Raw genomic sequence first — 13,570 nt, 5'->3', positions numbered from 1 at the left:
AGAACAAAACTTCAGAATCAGAAACAGGTTTATTACCAGGTGGGTTGACACGTATGAGGAATTTGACTAGGTGTCGTGGTGCATACATAAAAGTAAAACAACAATTAAAACATAGATAGANACGTTTTTCTGGGCCCCTGGCCGGCTCTGGGCCCCCGTGCGTTGCACCAGCTGCACCGTCGATAGTTACGCCTGTGCTCTCATCTATACTTACACACTGTCAGTGTGTAAGTATAGATGAGAGCACAGGCGTAACTATCGACGGTGCAGCTGGTGCAACGCACGGGGGCCCAGAGCCGGCCAGGGGCCCAGAAAAACGTAACTCTGGATTTGTTTTAATGTTTGAGGTGCAATAAACGGCAAAGCAGCTTTTTGGCATGATAAAACTATTATTTTCTGCCTCGTTCATGAGAGTAACAGCTGGCGAAATTACGGCCTCGCCTACTGATTTTAATTTAACCATATCGAGCCCGATCGTCGATTTCTAATTATTTAATGTAATTGTTTGCCTGTCTGGCCATCGTAATCGGGCTCTTTGAAGATCCAAAAATCCACGGTTTTCTTACATTTCTAATCGGATTGGCAAAAACTTCAGAATTTGTATTGACCGCCATTCAAATGGCAGCGTTGTTTTCCCCAAAAAGTGGTCGGGGCCGTAATGTTCGCCCGGAAGTGACGTAGGTGTTACTCTCATCAATATTTAAATGATACTTTACCTGGCTGGAACCTGCAGTGAGATAAGTCTTTATTTTTATTTTATAAGACAAATCAACCGGTGTCCGCTTTGCTGGATGAGTCTGGGGAACTTGACCACACATGACTCCCTGCCTTTCGCCTCTTTCACTGACACGGGTGTGTTAAAAACCATTGGCGTATTAACTCGAAATAAATGCTAGTTTTAATACTAGAAAGCAAAATGGGATAGATGTTTAAATACTTTTGAATGATCTTTTCTTGATGAAATGTCGTCAAGACTGTCCCACCTATAGCGTCACTTTTATTTACACTTTTAGTTTTGACCCCACATACGACACAATGGTTTGTCCTAAACACTAATCCCCGCCTCTTCCCTACTTCTGACTAATGAGAGAAAAACAGCGTGGCGATAGAAGGTGACGCCACTGCACTGGAGTTTGACAGCTGACAGCCAGTGTAAATATATCGGTCCATCGTCCACTTTAATCAACTTTCAAATCACAAATTCTCGGTCAGAATGTTTGACTTAATTGTTTCTATTTCTTACCAAAAAAAGTCACAGAAACATTTACAACCTCTTTTGTTGGCTTTAAGTGTTGTTGAAAATATAAAAATCAAAAGCAGAGCCAATAATATGACCAATGCTTTGAGCAAGACTTTATTTCAAATAAAATAAACAACTTTAAGCACCACTCACTGAGCATCTTGTTTGGCCAAAATAAAAGTAAAAGTAATAATAAATAACTTAATACGTTAATAATATATGTATTTCTTTACCATATCATTGGGTCTCGAAACCATTAAGAGTCCATGTGAACTAAGATGTGGAAAAAACCAGCAGTAAAAACATTACTTCGGTTTCTAATATTAACTCGTGTTAACAATAATTATTAACAACACATGAACCAGCAACCTGTGTTCGGTCAAGTGTTTCAGCCAAATAGTAATTACATTTAATAAAAATAACAAATAATGTGCATCATTTCAGCTCAAACACTGAATATCAGTGATTAAAATGTATTTATTGTACTGTAAATATTACAATATTAACAGTACATTTTATATTGTAATTTAAAACAAGCATTTCATTTTTTTTTACAGTTAACCTGCAGGAACACATCCCCATGCTCAGACTTTATTCTAGTATTAAGAAAATCCAAAGTCAGGATGTGTTTGAGTGAGAAGCCTGGTTCTCTAGTCTTTGGTTCAAGAAGTCAGAGGTCAGGGGTTCCAGCGCAGGTCACAGATCAGGGCGATGTGGTCAGAGGGGTGAGCGACGCTGGGCAGAGCCTCGTAGGTGGTGACCTCCTGGTGGCTGGGCAGAGGAATCACCTGCTCCACCTGCAAAAACACAGATACTGTTATTATATCTACTCCCCTACTTTAGTGGGAAATGAAATTCAAACTTGTACAAAAATGTTTTCCTACTTCTGTATAAAACCAGAATTTGGTTTCAAACTAGTTGCAATGACACACATTATTCATAGGACTACTACTCTTACAACAACATAATATGTTAATATTGATTTCACAGTGCTTGCGCTAACATCATAGCTTGTCAATTTGTTTTCGCCATCTACTCCCATTTGCATGTGTCATGTGGAGCATAGGGCAGCATGTGCTCAAGTGAAGGTGTTTCTGACCCTGTAAATAGTTAGATTGTTTAGCGATAAAAATAATGGTTTTAAATTGCTGCTTTTTGATCGGTAAATTGCGACCTCTTAGTTCAGAAATCAACAGCAAGTATACTCCTAACTTGAGTATTTGCCACACTGATCTGTCAGTGCTGTTCGTATCAGTGGCCCTGGCAGCACTAACAGTAATGAAGTGACAGTATTAGCTTGACTTCAGTACTAGTACCTGCATGCTGTCCGGCTGTATGAAGATGTAGTCCAGGCAGCCATGGAATCCTCCCACGTAGTTGGTGTAGGCCGGCTGTCCGTAGGCGCTCAGCAGAGGGGGGAGGGCAGAGAGCAGCTCCATGCTGCAGGACTCCTCCGGCCCCAAGCTGCTCCAGTCTGCGTGCTGCAGAGGAACAAGAGCCTCGCTGAGCAGCTGGAAAACACCTGCAGACAGGAAGAGGAGACAAACAATGACTCAGCAGCTTTTAAATACAATATGAAGTCAATGAAGTCTATGTGCTTTAGCTGAATTAAATTCTGGCAGAGACCGATGTTGCTGTGGAGTTACCCGAGTCAGGATGTGAGTTGAAGTCTCCACAGAAGATCAGAGGGGCTCCAGGTGCGACCTCATTGATCACATGATTCAGGTGTTGCAGAGCCACGCCCATCTGGACCAAGCGGATGCTCCCTCCTTCAAAGACATTTAATTTGTTTTTAGAAATGTGTTCTTGCACTTTGCTCTTTTACATCAGGTGTGTTCATACAGAGGAGTGAGCTATTTTACCTTTGGGGAGCCAGTACAGGTGAGTGTTTGCCACGCAGACCTTCCTGCCAGGTTTACTCACATCCTCAAGCACACTGACCTGAAAACAAACAAGTCACAACAACTATTTTCAAAGACGGCCACAGTGTGTCCATTTGACAGCATTTTGGGGGGGATTTGATGATTTTGTTTATTTCTTTCGATTAATTCATTTGCCTATTAAATATTTGAATTAACAAAACTACCTAACCCAATGTTCTAATGCCAATTAGAGCTCAACGACTACAAGCCCAAAACTCTACTAGTATGAATGATTCTCGCGGTGCAGCATGTGAGCAGCTGTACCTGCAGGACGGTGGACCTCTTCAGGATGTTCTGCTTCAGAGCCGTGCTCGCAGAGAGATTCTCCAGCAGCGCAGAGTGGATTGGGTCAGAGGTTAGCGCCTCGCTCAGCGAAATATTATGACTGCTCAAAAGCTTCAACTTTGACCTAAAAAGACAAAATGATGCACTTTTTAATTACGCGACTTAATATAGGATTGAAAGGTTTATTACCATCTAAAAAAACAATATAAAATAAACACTAAGAAAATATAAGGATCAGATTGTAGCTCTGGTGGGGTAGTCCTGTGTTATGATCAGCCTTTTGCCCCTTCAAGTGTACCGACTGTATTGGACAGTGTACTTCTGATCGAGCCCAACCCGACTTTTACTGTCTCACATTTATCCTCAGATTCTTCACCAAGGGGGGCTGTTTAGTAACAATCCTATATCAATCAACCTGCTTTTAAGTGATGCACCACATTTATACCTAAAGTTAAGTTTTGGAAAAAAGAACGAGGCTTTAACAGAAACTTCAAAAACTCAGAAGGCATTTTCTTCAGTCCAGGTGCTGGTGGACCCTGACCTGCGGTAGAATGTAGCGAGTCCTTCATGCTGCCTGTCTTTGGTTCTGAAAACACCGTCCAGACCGAAGGCATCGAGGGCTGGAGTCAGACTGTTAACAAACACCCCTAAAGAGACCAGGGAACATGAAGGAAGTCACACGTAGGGTTTCCAACCCTTTTCAAATACAAATTCAAGCATCTTTCAAACATTTTGCATCATATATACACGTAATAATATCGTAATAAACAACTTAAGTTATATATTAGTGGTAGTATTAGTACGAAATGGTGACAATTAAAAAAGGTAAACGCAACAAAAATGTAAAATTTGACACCTCTGTGTGTCTACTTGGCATCCCATATAATCAAAATGTTAAGCAGGTAATTGCAAACTGAAGCAAATCGCAAACCTTGAAACATTCAAATTCAACAGTTTTGAAGGAATTCCAGAAAGCGTAGCAACCCTGCATAAAGAAGACTCAAATATCCACCAGATGATGGTGCAGAAAAGATGGAGGCTAGCTTTTTGTATCAACTATCCATTTCTCCAGTTATTACCTTTGTCCACCTCCTGCAGACAGATGATGTCAGCGTTGTACCCGGCGAGCTCCTTCTTGATCAGGTTCTGCCTGTAGTCCAGCTGTAGGGCGTAGGGGGCGCAGTACGGGTAGAGCACCGTCTTGGACAGTTCAGTCTGGGCGTAGGTGTCGGCGAGGATGTTGTACGACACCACCCTCACAGACGGCCACTCCGCCTCTTTGAGAGTGTACGCGTGCCTGTTGTCGAACGTGCACACCCCCGGTCCGGCCTCTATGGCCGTAGAGAGGAGCTCCTTGGGAAGGCCGCTGCGTCCTCCATCTTTAGGGGTGCAGCGCAGTTTGAGCCTGTAGCCGATGTCCTGAATGGACGGAACGTAGACTCTCCCACATCCTACCTGTGTCCACTTGCTGTCCTGACCTTCAACTTCGACCGCAGCTTCAGTGCTATGATATAAAACATCAGAGAGAAAAATAATAACAAAAAGGTGCAGAATTTTCCATATCTTCTTTGAATTTCTTCTCTTTATGCTGCCCAATTATATAAAATAAAAGTAAAAAGTAAAAAGACCAACAGATTTGTTTGCTTCACGGATTGTATTTTCTCTCAGATCCTGTCTTTTGTTTTCAGAAGTTTAGCTTGATCTTATTGGCCCAAGTCTGATTACATAGTAATTTCCAGTGCTGGTAGTAGTGTCATTTAAAGTAATTTTGAGTGTTCCCAAAGCCCCCGGTGTTCTGCAGTTTGTGTACTGTTGCACAGTTTATACAGGACAAGGTGTTTGGAAGATTCATAGCTAACCTCACTGAAGATTATGGAGGTATTGATCAGTTTTCTCATATTTTTAAGCCTCAATTTGTCCCTCCCCACCCCTCTAACATCACCAGAAGTCATAATTTAAGGGGTCTTTTCTCAAAAAATAATTACCGGGGGAGCATCCCCCCCGGACCCCCCTAGTATTGTTGGGTCACCATTTCCACAGCCCTACTTAAAATATTTTCCACCAGCCGCCACTGGTAGAGTCTACAATAAATACTTCCATCATCATTTGACAAACTGACTCCTATACTGGATTAAACATGACATTGGATTAAAGCCTGATCATTGCTGGATTTGTAAAGCATTGTAAGGAAATTACGTTTGATGTTGCAAATGTAATCTTGTTAATGTGTGTGTGTTTGGATCATGCTGAAGCCTCTACAATGTCGCCTTAGACTAAACAATTGTAAGCCTCAACTAAGGCATTGTAGCCCACCTTGATTACAACAAAGTATTCTGACTATTTGGGCTTTTGAGCCTTTTGTCAACAAAATCACGAAACATACAAACATGAACATGAAAGACGTTACTTCAAACAAATATTATGTATCTAAAAGTACTTTGAAAGTAACACATCCCTTGTATGTGCATTGTGCACACATGTTTTGGCCAATAAAGCTGATTCTTCCTACCTTGTGTTTGGGGCAATTTCTCTATACCACGTGAACTCGCAGTCTTCGAGGTTCCCGAACTCTATCTCCAGGTTGGGGCACACGGGGAACTCTGCGAGCAGGGACGCGGGGAGCTCTGCGTTGGTCAAGGTGGGAGTGTTCCTGCGGACAGAGTACTCCACGTCTCCCACCTGCAGCACGGCTCCGTCCCGCCACGCCTCCGAATTCAGCGACATGTCGGACACCTCCTCCCCGTTGTAGTAGAGCTTCACCGCGGTGAGCACAGGGGCTTCGCCCGGCGTCTCTCCTTTCTTTTTCTTTGACTTTTTCGCCTTTCCTTGGCTCTTGTTGAGGCCGTGAGATATCCTGGCCAGGGCCTTTCCCAGCGGCTCATCCTGTTCCCGCATCATGTGTTTGTGGCTGCCGTCCAGACTGAAGGAGATGGTGAGTTTGGGCTCGCCGGGGAGGCATCTCACCACGGCGGGGTTCATTCTGCCGAGGAGGCGGCAGGCTCCGGTCAGAGTCCTCGGTGAAGAGACGAGCAGTAGGCGGCGGGGGAGAAGTGTGAGAGCAGCGGAGAGGCGGTTAAACATGAGGACCCGGCGGGGCAGGTAGAGGACAACAGGGAAAAATACACTGACGGTAAACTAAGTAATGTCAACGACCAGCGACAGGTAGAGGACAGCGGGGCAAACTACAATGACGTTTAACTACACTGGCGCTAACCTGCATTAACGATATTCTACATTAACTTGAACCTACACCAACATTCATCACCCACGCCGGTAAAGTCAATGACAAGTAGAGTGCTCCCTATTTATATGACGTCAACAACTGCCCGACACAGTGCTAACCCCATGGTGCTAACCAGCAAGCTAACCAGAAGAGAACACCACCGAGTGTTATTCACCCTCCAGCAGTCTGATTCAAAACTAAACAACACACAGGATTCAGAGATATAAAACCCTGCTTAAAACAACATTTTTTTTTTTTTTAAATATTCACAAACAATGTTATCTGTCATGTCTTTCCCTGGTAAGTCTTCTTCTTCTTCTTCTTCTTTAGTGTTTATTGGCGGTTGGCAAACCAAATTTTAGGTGCATTACCGCCACCAACTGGACTGGAGTATGGACAAGAGACTATGCAGAAAACAATAAACAAAATAAAACAAACAACAAAATAAATAAAACCAAAACTCTAGATTATTTTAAATTTATCAATTTCTCTAAGAAACGTAATAAGCTCACAATACATATTGCCTGATGTTTTCCCTAACAGCCCTGATAGCGAAAAGTCAATGTATTTTGCTTTCTTCAGTGTTTGGAAAAGCACATTTCTCTGAATACTATATTTCCTGCAATGCAGCAAAACATGTTCAACCGTTTCTGGCTGGCTACAGTGTGTACACTTTCCGGTTGGATGCTTTCCTATTACCCTTAATGTATGATTGAGACCTGTGTGACCTATTCTCATCCGAGAAATGACATTTTCCTCCCTCCCTGGTAAGTCATGCCCATAGACCATGGATGTATAATAAGAACTGTCTTCTTCTTCTGTAAAATGTGGCTTATTAAAAGCATGCCACTGCCACCTACCAGACAGGATGAACATAACACCAGTCGATTTTCTTTGACAATATTCTTATTCTTTGATTTATATGGTTATGATTTGTATTTTTGATAAATGAATCATATAACCATGGATAACTGAATACTGAGCCTTCCGGGTACAGAAGAACACATTTTGAGGATAATACCCAAAACAGCTACAAAGAGTTGTAATTGACCAAAGATATACATAAAACAGCTATAAAAAGACACAAATTCACTACAAGAGACACTCAACCACGGAAACAAATCTACAATGAGATGTAAAACAACCACACAAAAGAGGAAAACATTGCACACAGTCTCTGGAGGAGACTTGGAGGGGCCTTTTGAAGTCTATGCCCATTTAAAAATGTGATTTTTCCCACTCAGTATAACAAGCACAGAAAAAAAACAACTAAAAGGAAAAATGTCCTTTGTAGAGAAAACAGATCGGAACCAAATGTGATTTTTTTATATTTTTTTATTAAATTTGTTATAAAGACAAATGCAGATATTAACTAGCAGGCAAATAAAAAAAACACTATAAATATATATATAAAAAAGTCTAACCCCGAGCTGAAAGTAAACCATTGCACCAGCAGTTTATAATCAGCTCTCTATCTCTTTTTAAAGTGTAACAGTCTCTAAATATCTTCTTCGCCACACTACAGAATATTTTTCTCAGCGTCGCTCTCCACACAGCAGTGTTCGGGCTGTTCTGGGCTTTGGGGGAAGTAGACGTCAGCTTTGTGTTCGTCCTCGTGCTCGATGTGTTTCAGGTGGATGACCATGTGCAAGGCATAGGCCAGCACCAGCAGCAGGATGAGGGAAGTGACCAGCCCCATCAGGATGGCCGGCGTCATGAAGGTGGCGCAGACGGTCGCCGGAGAGAATCTATCGGAGGTGATGTTGAATGCCTGAATCTGTGGAGGGGATGAAAATAATTAAGAAAAGTATATTATATTATACTACATATTGAGCGATAATCTGGTTTTCATCATCCATTTCTAAATAAATACTAATATGTCACGGTATGTATTGTAAAATATTAATAATTCTAGTACAACTTACACATTTTATCTTAACTTCTTAGTTTAAATCAATATTTGATTTTACTTCATATTGTCTTCTTATTACACATATTTTCTTTTTGTAATTTTATTTTTTTCTAAAATTGAGCAACTGCCAGGAAACCTGGGAGAAATAAAATATTCAGATTCTAACTAAATGTATTTAAAGTTTTATAAGATCTAAAGTTACAAACCCTCTTGAATCTGAGACAGTGAGTCCGTTAAAAGGAGGGTACCTGGAAGTTGGTGAAGGTGAGGCTCCAGCGGTGAGCGTCCTCGCTGCTGGGCAGCAGCAGGGCACTGTAGCGCTGCAGGCTGCTGACGTGCAGGCAGTGGTAGGAGGAGGAGGTCGGAGCGTACACGTCGCTGGCGTTGAACACTGCCTCCTCAGAGGAGTTGTACCGCACAGACACGCTGTCCACCGAGAACCACCACTGACCCGAAGACTCGTAGAAAGTGTTGGACAGCTGCAGCCTGACACCAGCGAGAGGGGAGGAAACAACACTTCATTTATCCTAACGGCTGCTGCTTCAATGGCTGTAGACAGTTGTGGAATGTAACTAAATACTTTTACTTTTGATCCATTAAGAACTGTGTGCTGATCATACCTCTGTACTTCTGCTTAAGTAATATTTACTAGTCATTTTTAACTGAAGACATTTATTTTCAGACAACAGTATTTCTATCATCTACTCTACAATGTCGATTATTTTACAATCTATAATTATAGTTTTATGCATAATCAGCAGACAAATGTTATGACTGACCTTATGGAAAGGTCTCTCAAATCCTCCACATCTCCAAACCTCATGACCAGCCTGTTGAAGATAAGCAGACAGGAAGACATCTTTTTACCTTTTTTTTGGAAATGAAGCAAAAAAAGGAAGTATTGTTGGACTTCCCTCATTAACATCCTTACTTGAACATACTTTATTGCTTTTAAAGTATATATTTTTCAATTTCTTAATGTCAATTATTTGTACAATTTCATTTGATATTTTTTATGATAAATAACTTGTTTGAGGAGGGATAACTTTTTTCAATACATTTATAATTAACATCAGAAAACAGCCAAATCTTTCTGTTTCTGATGCTACCAGGTTGGTGTGCATCAAACAGGCGTTTGAACGTACGTGGCCTTGTCCTGGCGGCAGACGGACTGGCTCGTGTCGACAGGGTTCTGAGGAGAGAACGCTCTCTCCGTCAGGTCCAGCTGCTTCTGCTTCTCGTAGCGCAGAGACAGCTTCCGGGCCTGGAACATGACGCACGGCTCCCCATCCGACATCACCTGGTGGGGATATTTAAATATATGAGTTAATACAAAATTAATTTTCATACCACCACCAATTGCAATACGTGTGTTTTGTTTTGCGTTATCTATACAAAAAAATAGGTATTATTATAGCTTACAATAACCTTTTGGGTTATCTTGGGGAAGTTTATAAGCTACCCAACATTATATACAGTATATATATAAAAAATAAGCTTCTCCTTAACACATGTATGCATCAATAATAATTACACAATAGTAAAGTAGACAATTCATTACTCTGAAATTGGCCTTTGAGCACTTGTAGTTTTGGAACATTATGTAGATTTAGATTTTAAATTTAGTAAAACATTTGAATGCAGGTCTTTTACTTGTGGTGTTACTACTTTTACTCAATGGATCATCTGATGATCATTTGTCCAGGAGTTTGAATATATATATATATATATATCATCATATTCTTGGAAAACTTTTATTTTTCCACCAAGAGCAACATTTCCAGTTGACCTAAGATGATTTCTCATCACCTCATTTTAGAAAAGCCTACAAAGATTTGAAGGATTGGAAACTGCTACTGTGAACAAATGTGGTTAAGGTACTATCACCACCTTGAGGGGAGGAAAGGGAACTGCAATTCCTGGAGTCTGAAGTAACTTCCTCCTTGACACATCTGCAGTCTGTAGAAGGAAAGAGACAACCATTGAGAACAAACACGTTTGTATCATGTGAAACACCATTACACTTTAAATGCAATTAGGCATGCCTATATAATAAATCAACAAAGAAGCCCGTGTGGTTTGTCAACAGTTAGTATATTTACCTTTGCATCACTGTGAAGCAGATGTTTTTATTTTTGTTTTACTTTAGGTTGATATTGATCCAGACTTATTCAATGCCTTCTCTTTTTCCCCTTCCTCAACTGTTTCTAAGAAATGACTACTTAGCAGTGAATTCAACAAAACTCTCTTTCACTCTGTCTTACTTTTACCTATGACAATTTTGAATGACAGATTAGAAATGTTGTGTTTTACCACCAGCTTATTGTTGTTGTTTATTGTGTGTTTTTACCTTTTATGAGTTCTATTTTGTTCTTCAGTAAGTGTTTACCTGCAGTCTTCTTTCTGCCTGATCTGCCGATGCCAAAGGCTCCTCTGTCCACATCCCTCCATCCCTCTGAGCCATCTCTTCATCTGCAGAGACAAAAACAGGATGAATTCTCTCATTTTATAAAAAAAACAATCATGTATAGGTGTTATAGTGTACGTTAAATTGAAATATACATATCTCAAAAATATTTATCTGAGGTGAAACATTTCAGGTTTCAACAGAAAATAATAATAATTTTTGTTATTTTATTCAAGGTTGCACCACACAAAATAAAAGATATTACTCCTCTATTACGTCTACTGGCCTTTTACTACGCTTCAGGTCAGCATAATACATACTTACTGAGTTCATGCCTAACTATGAGTGGCACCTGATTCCAGCTGACTCATAATATCGGGTACTTATATATTTATTCAAGTATTCAGGGTTACACATGCACCTGACACATTAGATGTACTCATTACTTATACATTAGATTTAAGTCCTGCATTTAACTGCAGGGAATGTATTGTAATGCTCTGCAGTTGATTTGTTTGTAGTCAGTATCATTATGTCTGCATCATGCTATCCCATCTACTTATGTGTGTAACTATTGCTAACATTTAGATTAATTTAGCAGTTGGGCACAATTGTTCTAGCATGCAGCTGTAAACCGAAGTGCTGAAATAATGTATGCATGTTTGATTAAATTGTTATTTTCATTCAGACAGACACAGACAGACAGACAGACAGACAGACAGACAGACAGACAGACAGACAGACAGACAGAGACAGGCAGAAAGACAGACAATGACAGACAGAGACACAGACAGACAGAGACACAGACAGACAGACAGACAGACAGACTTACCTTGTATGAAAGAGACAGCCCCACTGTGAACAGAAGGAGGATCAATACATAAAGTTATTTAAATATAATATAAGGTTTCTCATTATATCTGACAGCATCCTCAGCTTTTTTACTACATTTGTATATCTGCAATGATATTTCTTCTTCTCAATAATGTTTTATTTTTATTCTCATTTGTGCATCATCTCCATTGGTTCCTTATCTTTACCAGCTGGTCATTAATCATACTTGTTAGAAGAACAAAATGGCGGTACAGGATATACTGTATATCCTCCACACCAAACTACAACCAAAAATATCCTTTGATGACCGTGCTTGTCAAATCTATTTTAGAAATAATAAAATATTTTTCTGAAGGGATCTGCACAGTTAAGTATAAATCAGTAAAATAATAGAAAATAGAAATAGAAAATGTTAAAATTCCCTAAGCAAGGATATATTATTAAGCTTAGAATTAGAAGAAAGGTAGATGTCAGGGAGATAAACCTGTGAGGTGTTTGACTTCCCAGAATGCATCTTGTTTTCGTGCCATGACCCACCTGGTGGATTAGTGTGTCAGACAACAGAGATCAGGCTGAGACCATAGACTGTATATATAATGACTGAGAGAAACCACTCTAACCCAGGTTGTATTTTCTAGCATAACATATAATGGACCGAGACTTAGATTATAATCATTTATCACCGCTGCTCTTGTTGCTTTTTGTAAAAAGAAGGAGCAGATTGAGGTTTTATGTAAAGATTCCTGAGCTTGCACGTCAGAAGGTCAAGCAAGGGAACGAAAAGGATAGAGCTTCATTATATCCTAACGCCCTGAAACCTGGGTTCAAATCCAATTATTACCTCAGCCAATAAGAAGGATATGTTCTCTTTGGTTTGGTTGTCCGTCTGCGTTTTGGGGAAGCGTGGGTCAGGAAACATTTGGTTATATTTTGGAGCAGATCCAAATCGTACATTATTATTTATTATGAGGTTAACACAAGACACAATCGTTTGACAGTAGCAAACAACTCTACAAATGTCAACAGATTTTGAGAAAAAAATATTGAGCGGGATCATTTTACTGCACAAGTGGTTTGTCTTTGGATGATCAGCAAACACAACCAATTCACTTATCTGTACATCCAGCAAAGAAGTATAACTTTTTCACAATAAACGTTTTAAACATGGTTGGTAGGCACTGTTATGTTGCTGGCTGTAACAATTTAGCTCACTGACAGTGTCGGCCCGTTCTTCTTTTATTAATTATGAACAGTTGTCATTAATTAACTTTATTATTTTAAATAACCCTCCTCTTTTTCTGCCTAGAGCTTCTCTTTATAAGGGAATTTATATTTTGCTCATGCTCTTTTCATTTGAGGATGCTAAATGCTGACAGATGACCGGGGTGAGGCTAATATACTGTGTATTGATGGATGCTGCTGTTGCTATACGATTCCTCCAAAAATGGCTGCAACGCCCCAGAGTGCAGTGCGGTTATTATTGCTTATTAGTCCATTCTTTGTTCGTATTTAAAGTGGACCTATCATGCTATATTTGAATAATATAGTGTAGGACCATACCTATATAAGGCATATTTATACTTTTTTTTCTTTTCAAAATACCAAACAGATCATGCATTTTAGCCATTCCTCATTTCGCTCAATTTAACACTGTCTTTGCATGGGCTGATTCTGTGAGAACAGCACCATCTACAGGCCTGGCATGTGTACTACAGCGTCTCCAGCGCTTTCGAACAGCAATGTCCAT

The 13,570-nt window shown here is 40.2% G+C and overlaps 2 protein-coding genes across 2 annotated transcripts; both read right to left on the bottom strand.

Annotated features, from left to right (window-relative positions):
• Nucleotides 1-1,329: 1,329 nt before the first annotated feature.
• On the bottom strand, nt 1,330-7,472 carry pde12 (phosphodiesterase 12). The gene is made up of 8 exons (XM_010787107.1): nt 5,957-7,472; nt 4,527-4,951; nt 3,989-4,094; nt 3,427-3,571; nt 3,103-3,181; nt 2,887-3,009; nt 2,557-2,762; nt 1,330-2,037 (listed from the first exon to the last, which is right to left on the bottom strand). Exons 1-8 carry the CDS (start codon nt 6,526-6,528, stop codon nt 1,918-1,920), a joined length of 1,776 nt encoding a protein of 591 aa, XP_010785409.1. The 5' UTR covers nt 6,529-7,472; the 3' UTR covers nt 1,330-1,917.
• A 517-nt stretch (nt 7,473-7,989) lies between these two features.
• Nucleotides 7,990-13,202, bottom strand: LOC104959238 (V-type proton ATPase subunit S1-like). Its single transcript, XM_010787106.1, has 8 exons — nt 12,665-13,202; nt 11,822-11,844; nt 10,972-11,054; nt 10,473-10,541; nt 9,728-9,882; nt 9,362-9,412; nt 8,831-9,068; nt 7,990-8,447 (listed from the first exon to the last, which is right to left on the bottom strand). The coding sequence occupies exons 1-8, from the start codon at nt 12,775-12,777 to the stop codon at nt 8,190-8,192; spliced, it is 990 nt and encodes a 329-aa protein (XP_010785408.1). The 5' UTR covers nt 12,778-13,202; the 3' UTR covers nt 7,990-8,189.
• Nucleotides 13,203-13,570: the final 368 nt, after the last annotated feature.

This window comes from Notothenia coriiceps, unplaced genomic scaffold, assembly GCF_000735185.1.
Source record: "Notothenia coriiceps isolate Sejong01 unplaced genomic scaffold, NC01 NC01_scaffold00030115, whole genome shotgun sequence".
Classification (NCBI taxonomy): Eukaryota; Metazoa; Chordata; class Actinopteri; order Perciformes; family Nototheniidae; genus Notothenia; species Notothenia coriiceps.
The sequence above is the reverse complement of the archived record's forward strand: the minus strand, read 5'-3'. Positions and strand labels throughout refer to the sequence as shown.

Excerpts from the sequence above, each read along its gene's own strand:
- pde12 (XM_010787107.1), bottom strand. The coding sequence starts at position 6,528 with ATGTTTAACCGCCTCTCCGCTGCTCTCACACTTCTCCCCCGCCGCCTA. Across the intron at positions 4,952-5,956 it reads GAAATTGCCCCAAACACAAG|CACTGAAGCTGCGGTCGAAG; the intron begins GTAGGAAGAATC and ends TTTATATCATAG. Across the intron at positions 3,010-3,102 it reads CCTGTACTGGCTCCCCAAAG|GAGGGAGCATCCGCTTGGTC; the intron begins GTAAAATAGCTC and ends ATGTCTTTGAAG.
- LOC104959238 (XM_010787106.1), bottom strand. The coding sequence starts at position 12,777 with ATGTACGATTTGGATCTGCTCCAAAATATAACCAAATGTTTCCTGACC. Across the intron at positions 10,542-10,971 it reads AGGCAGAAAGAAGACTGCAG|ACTGCAGATGTGTCAAGGAG; the intron begins GTAAACACTTAC and ends TTCCTTCTACAG. Across the intron at positions 9,883-10,472 it reads TTCCCTTTCCTCCCCTCAAG|GTGATGTCGGATGGGGAGCC; the intron begins GTGGTGATAGTA and ends TATCCCCACCAG.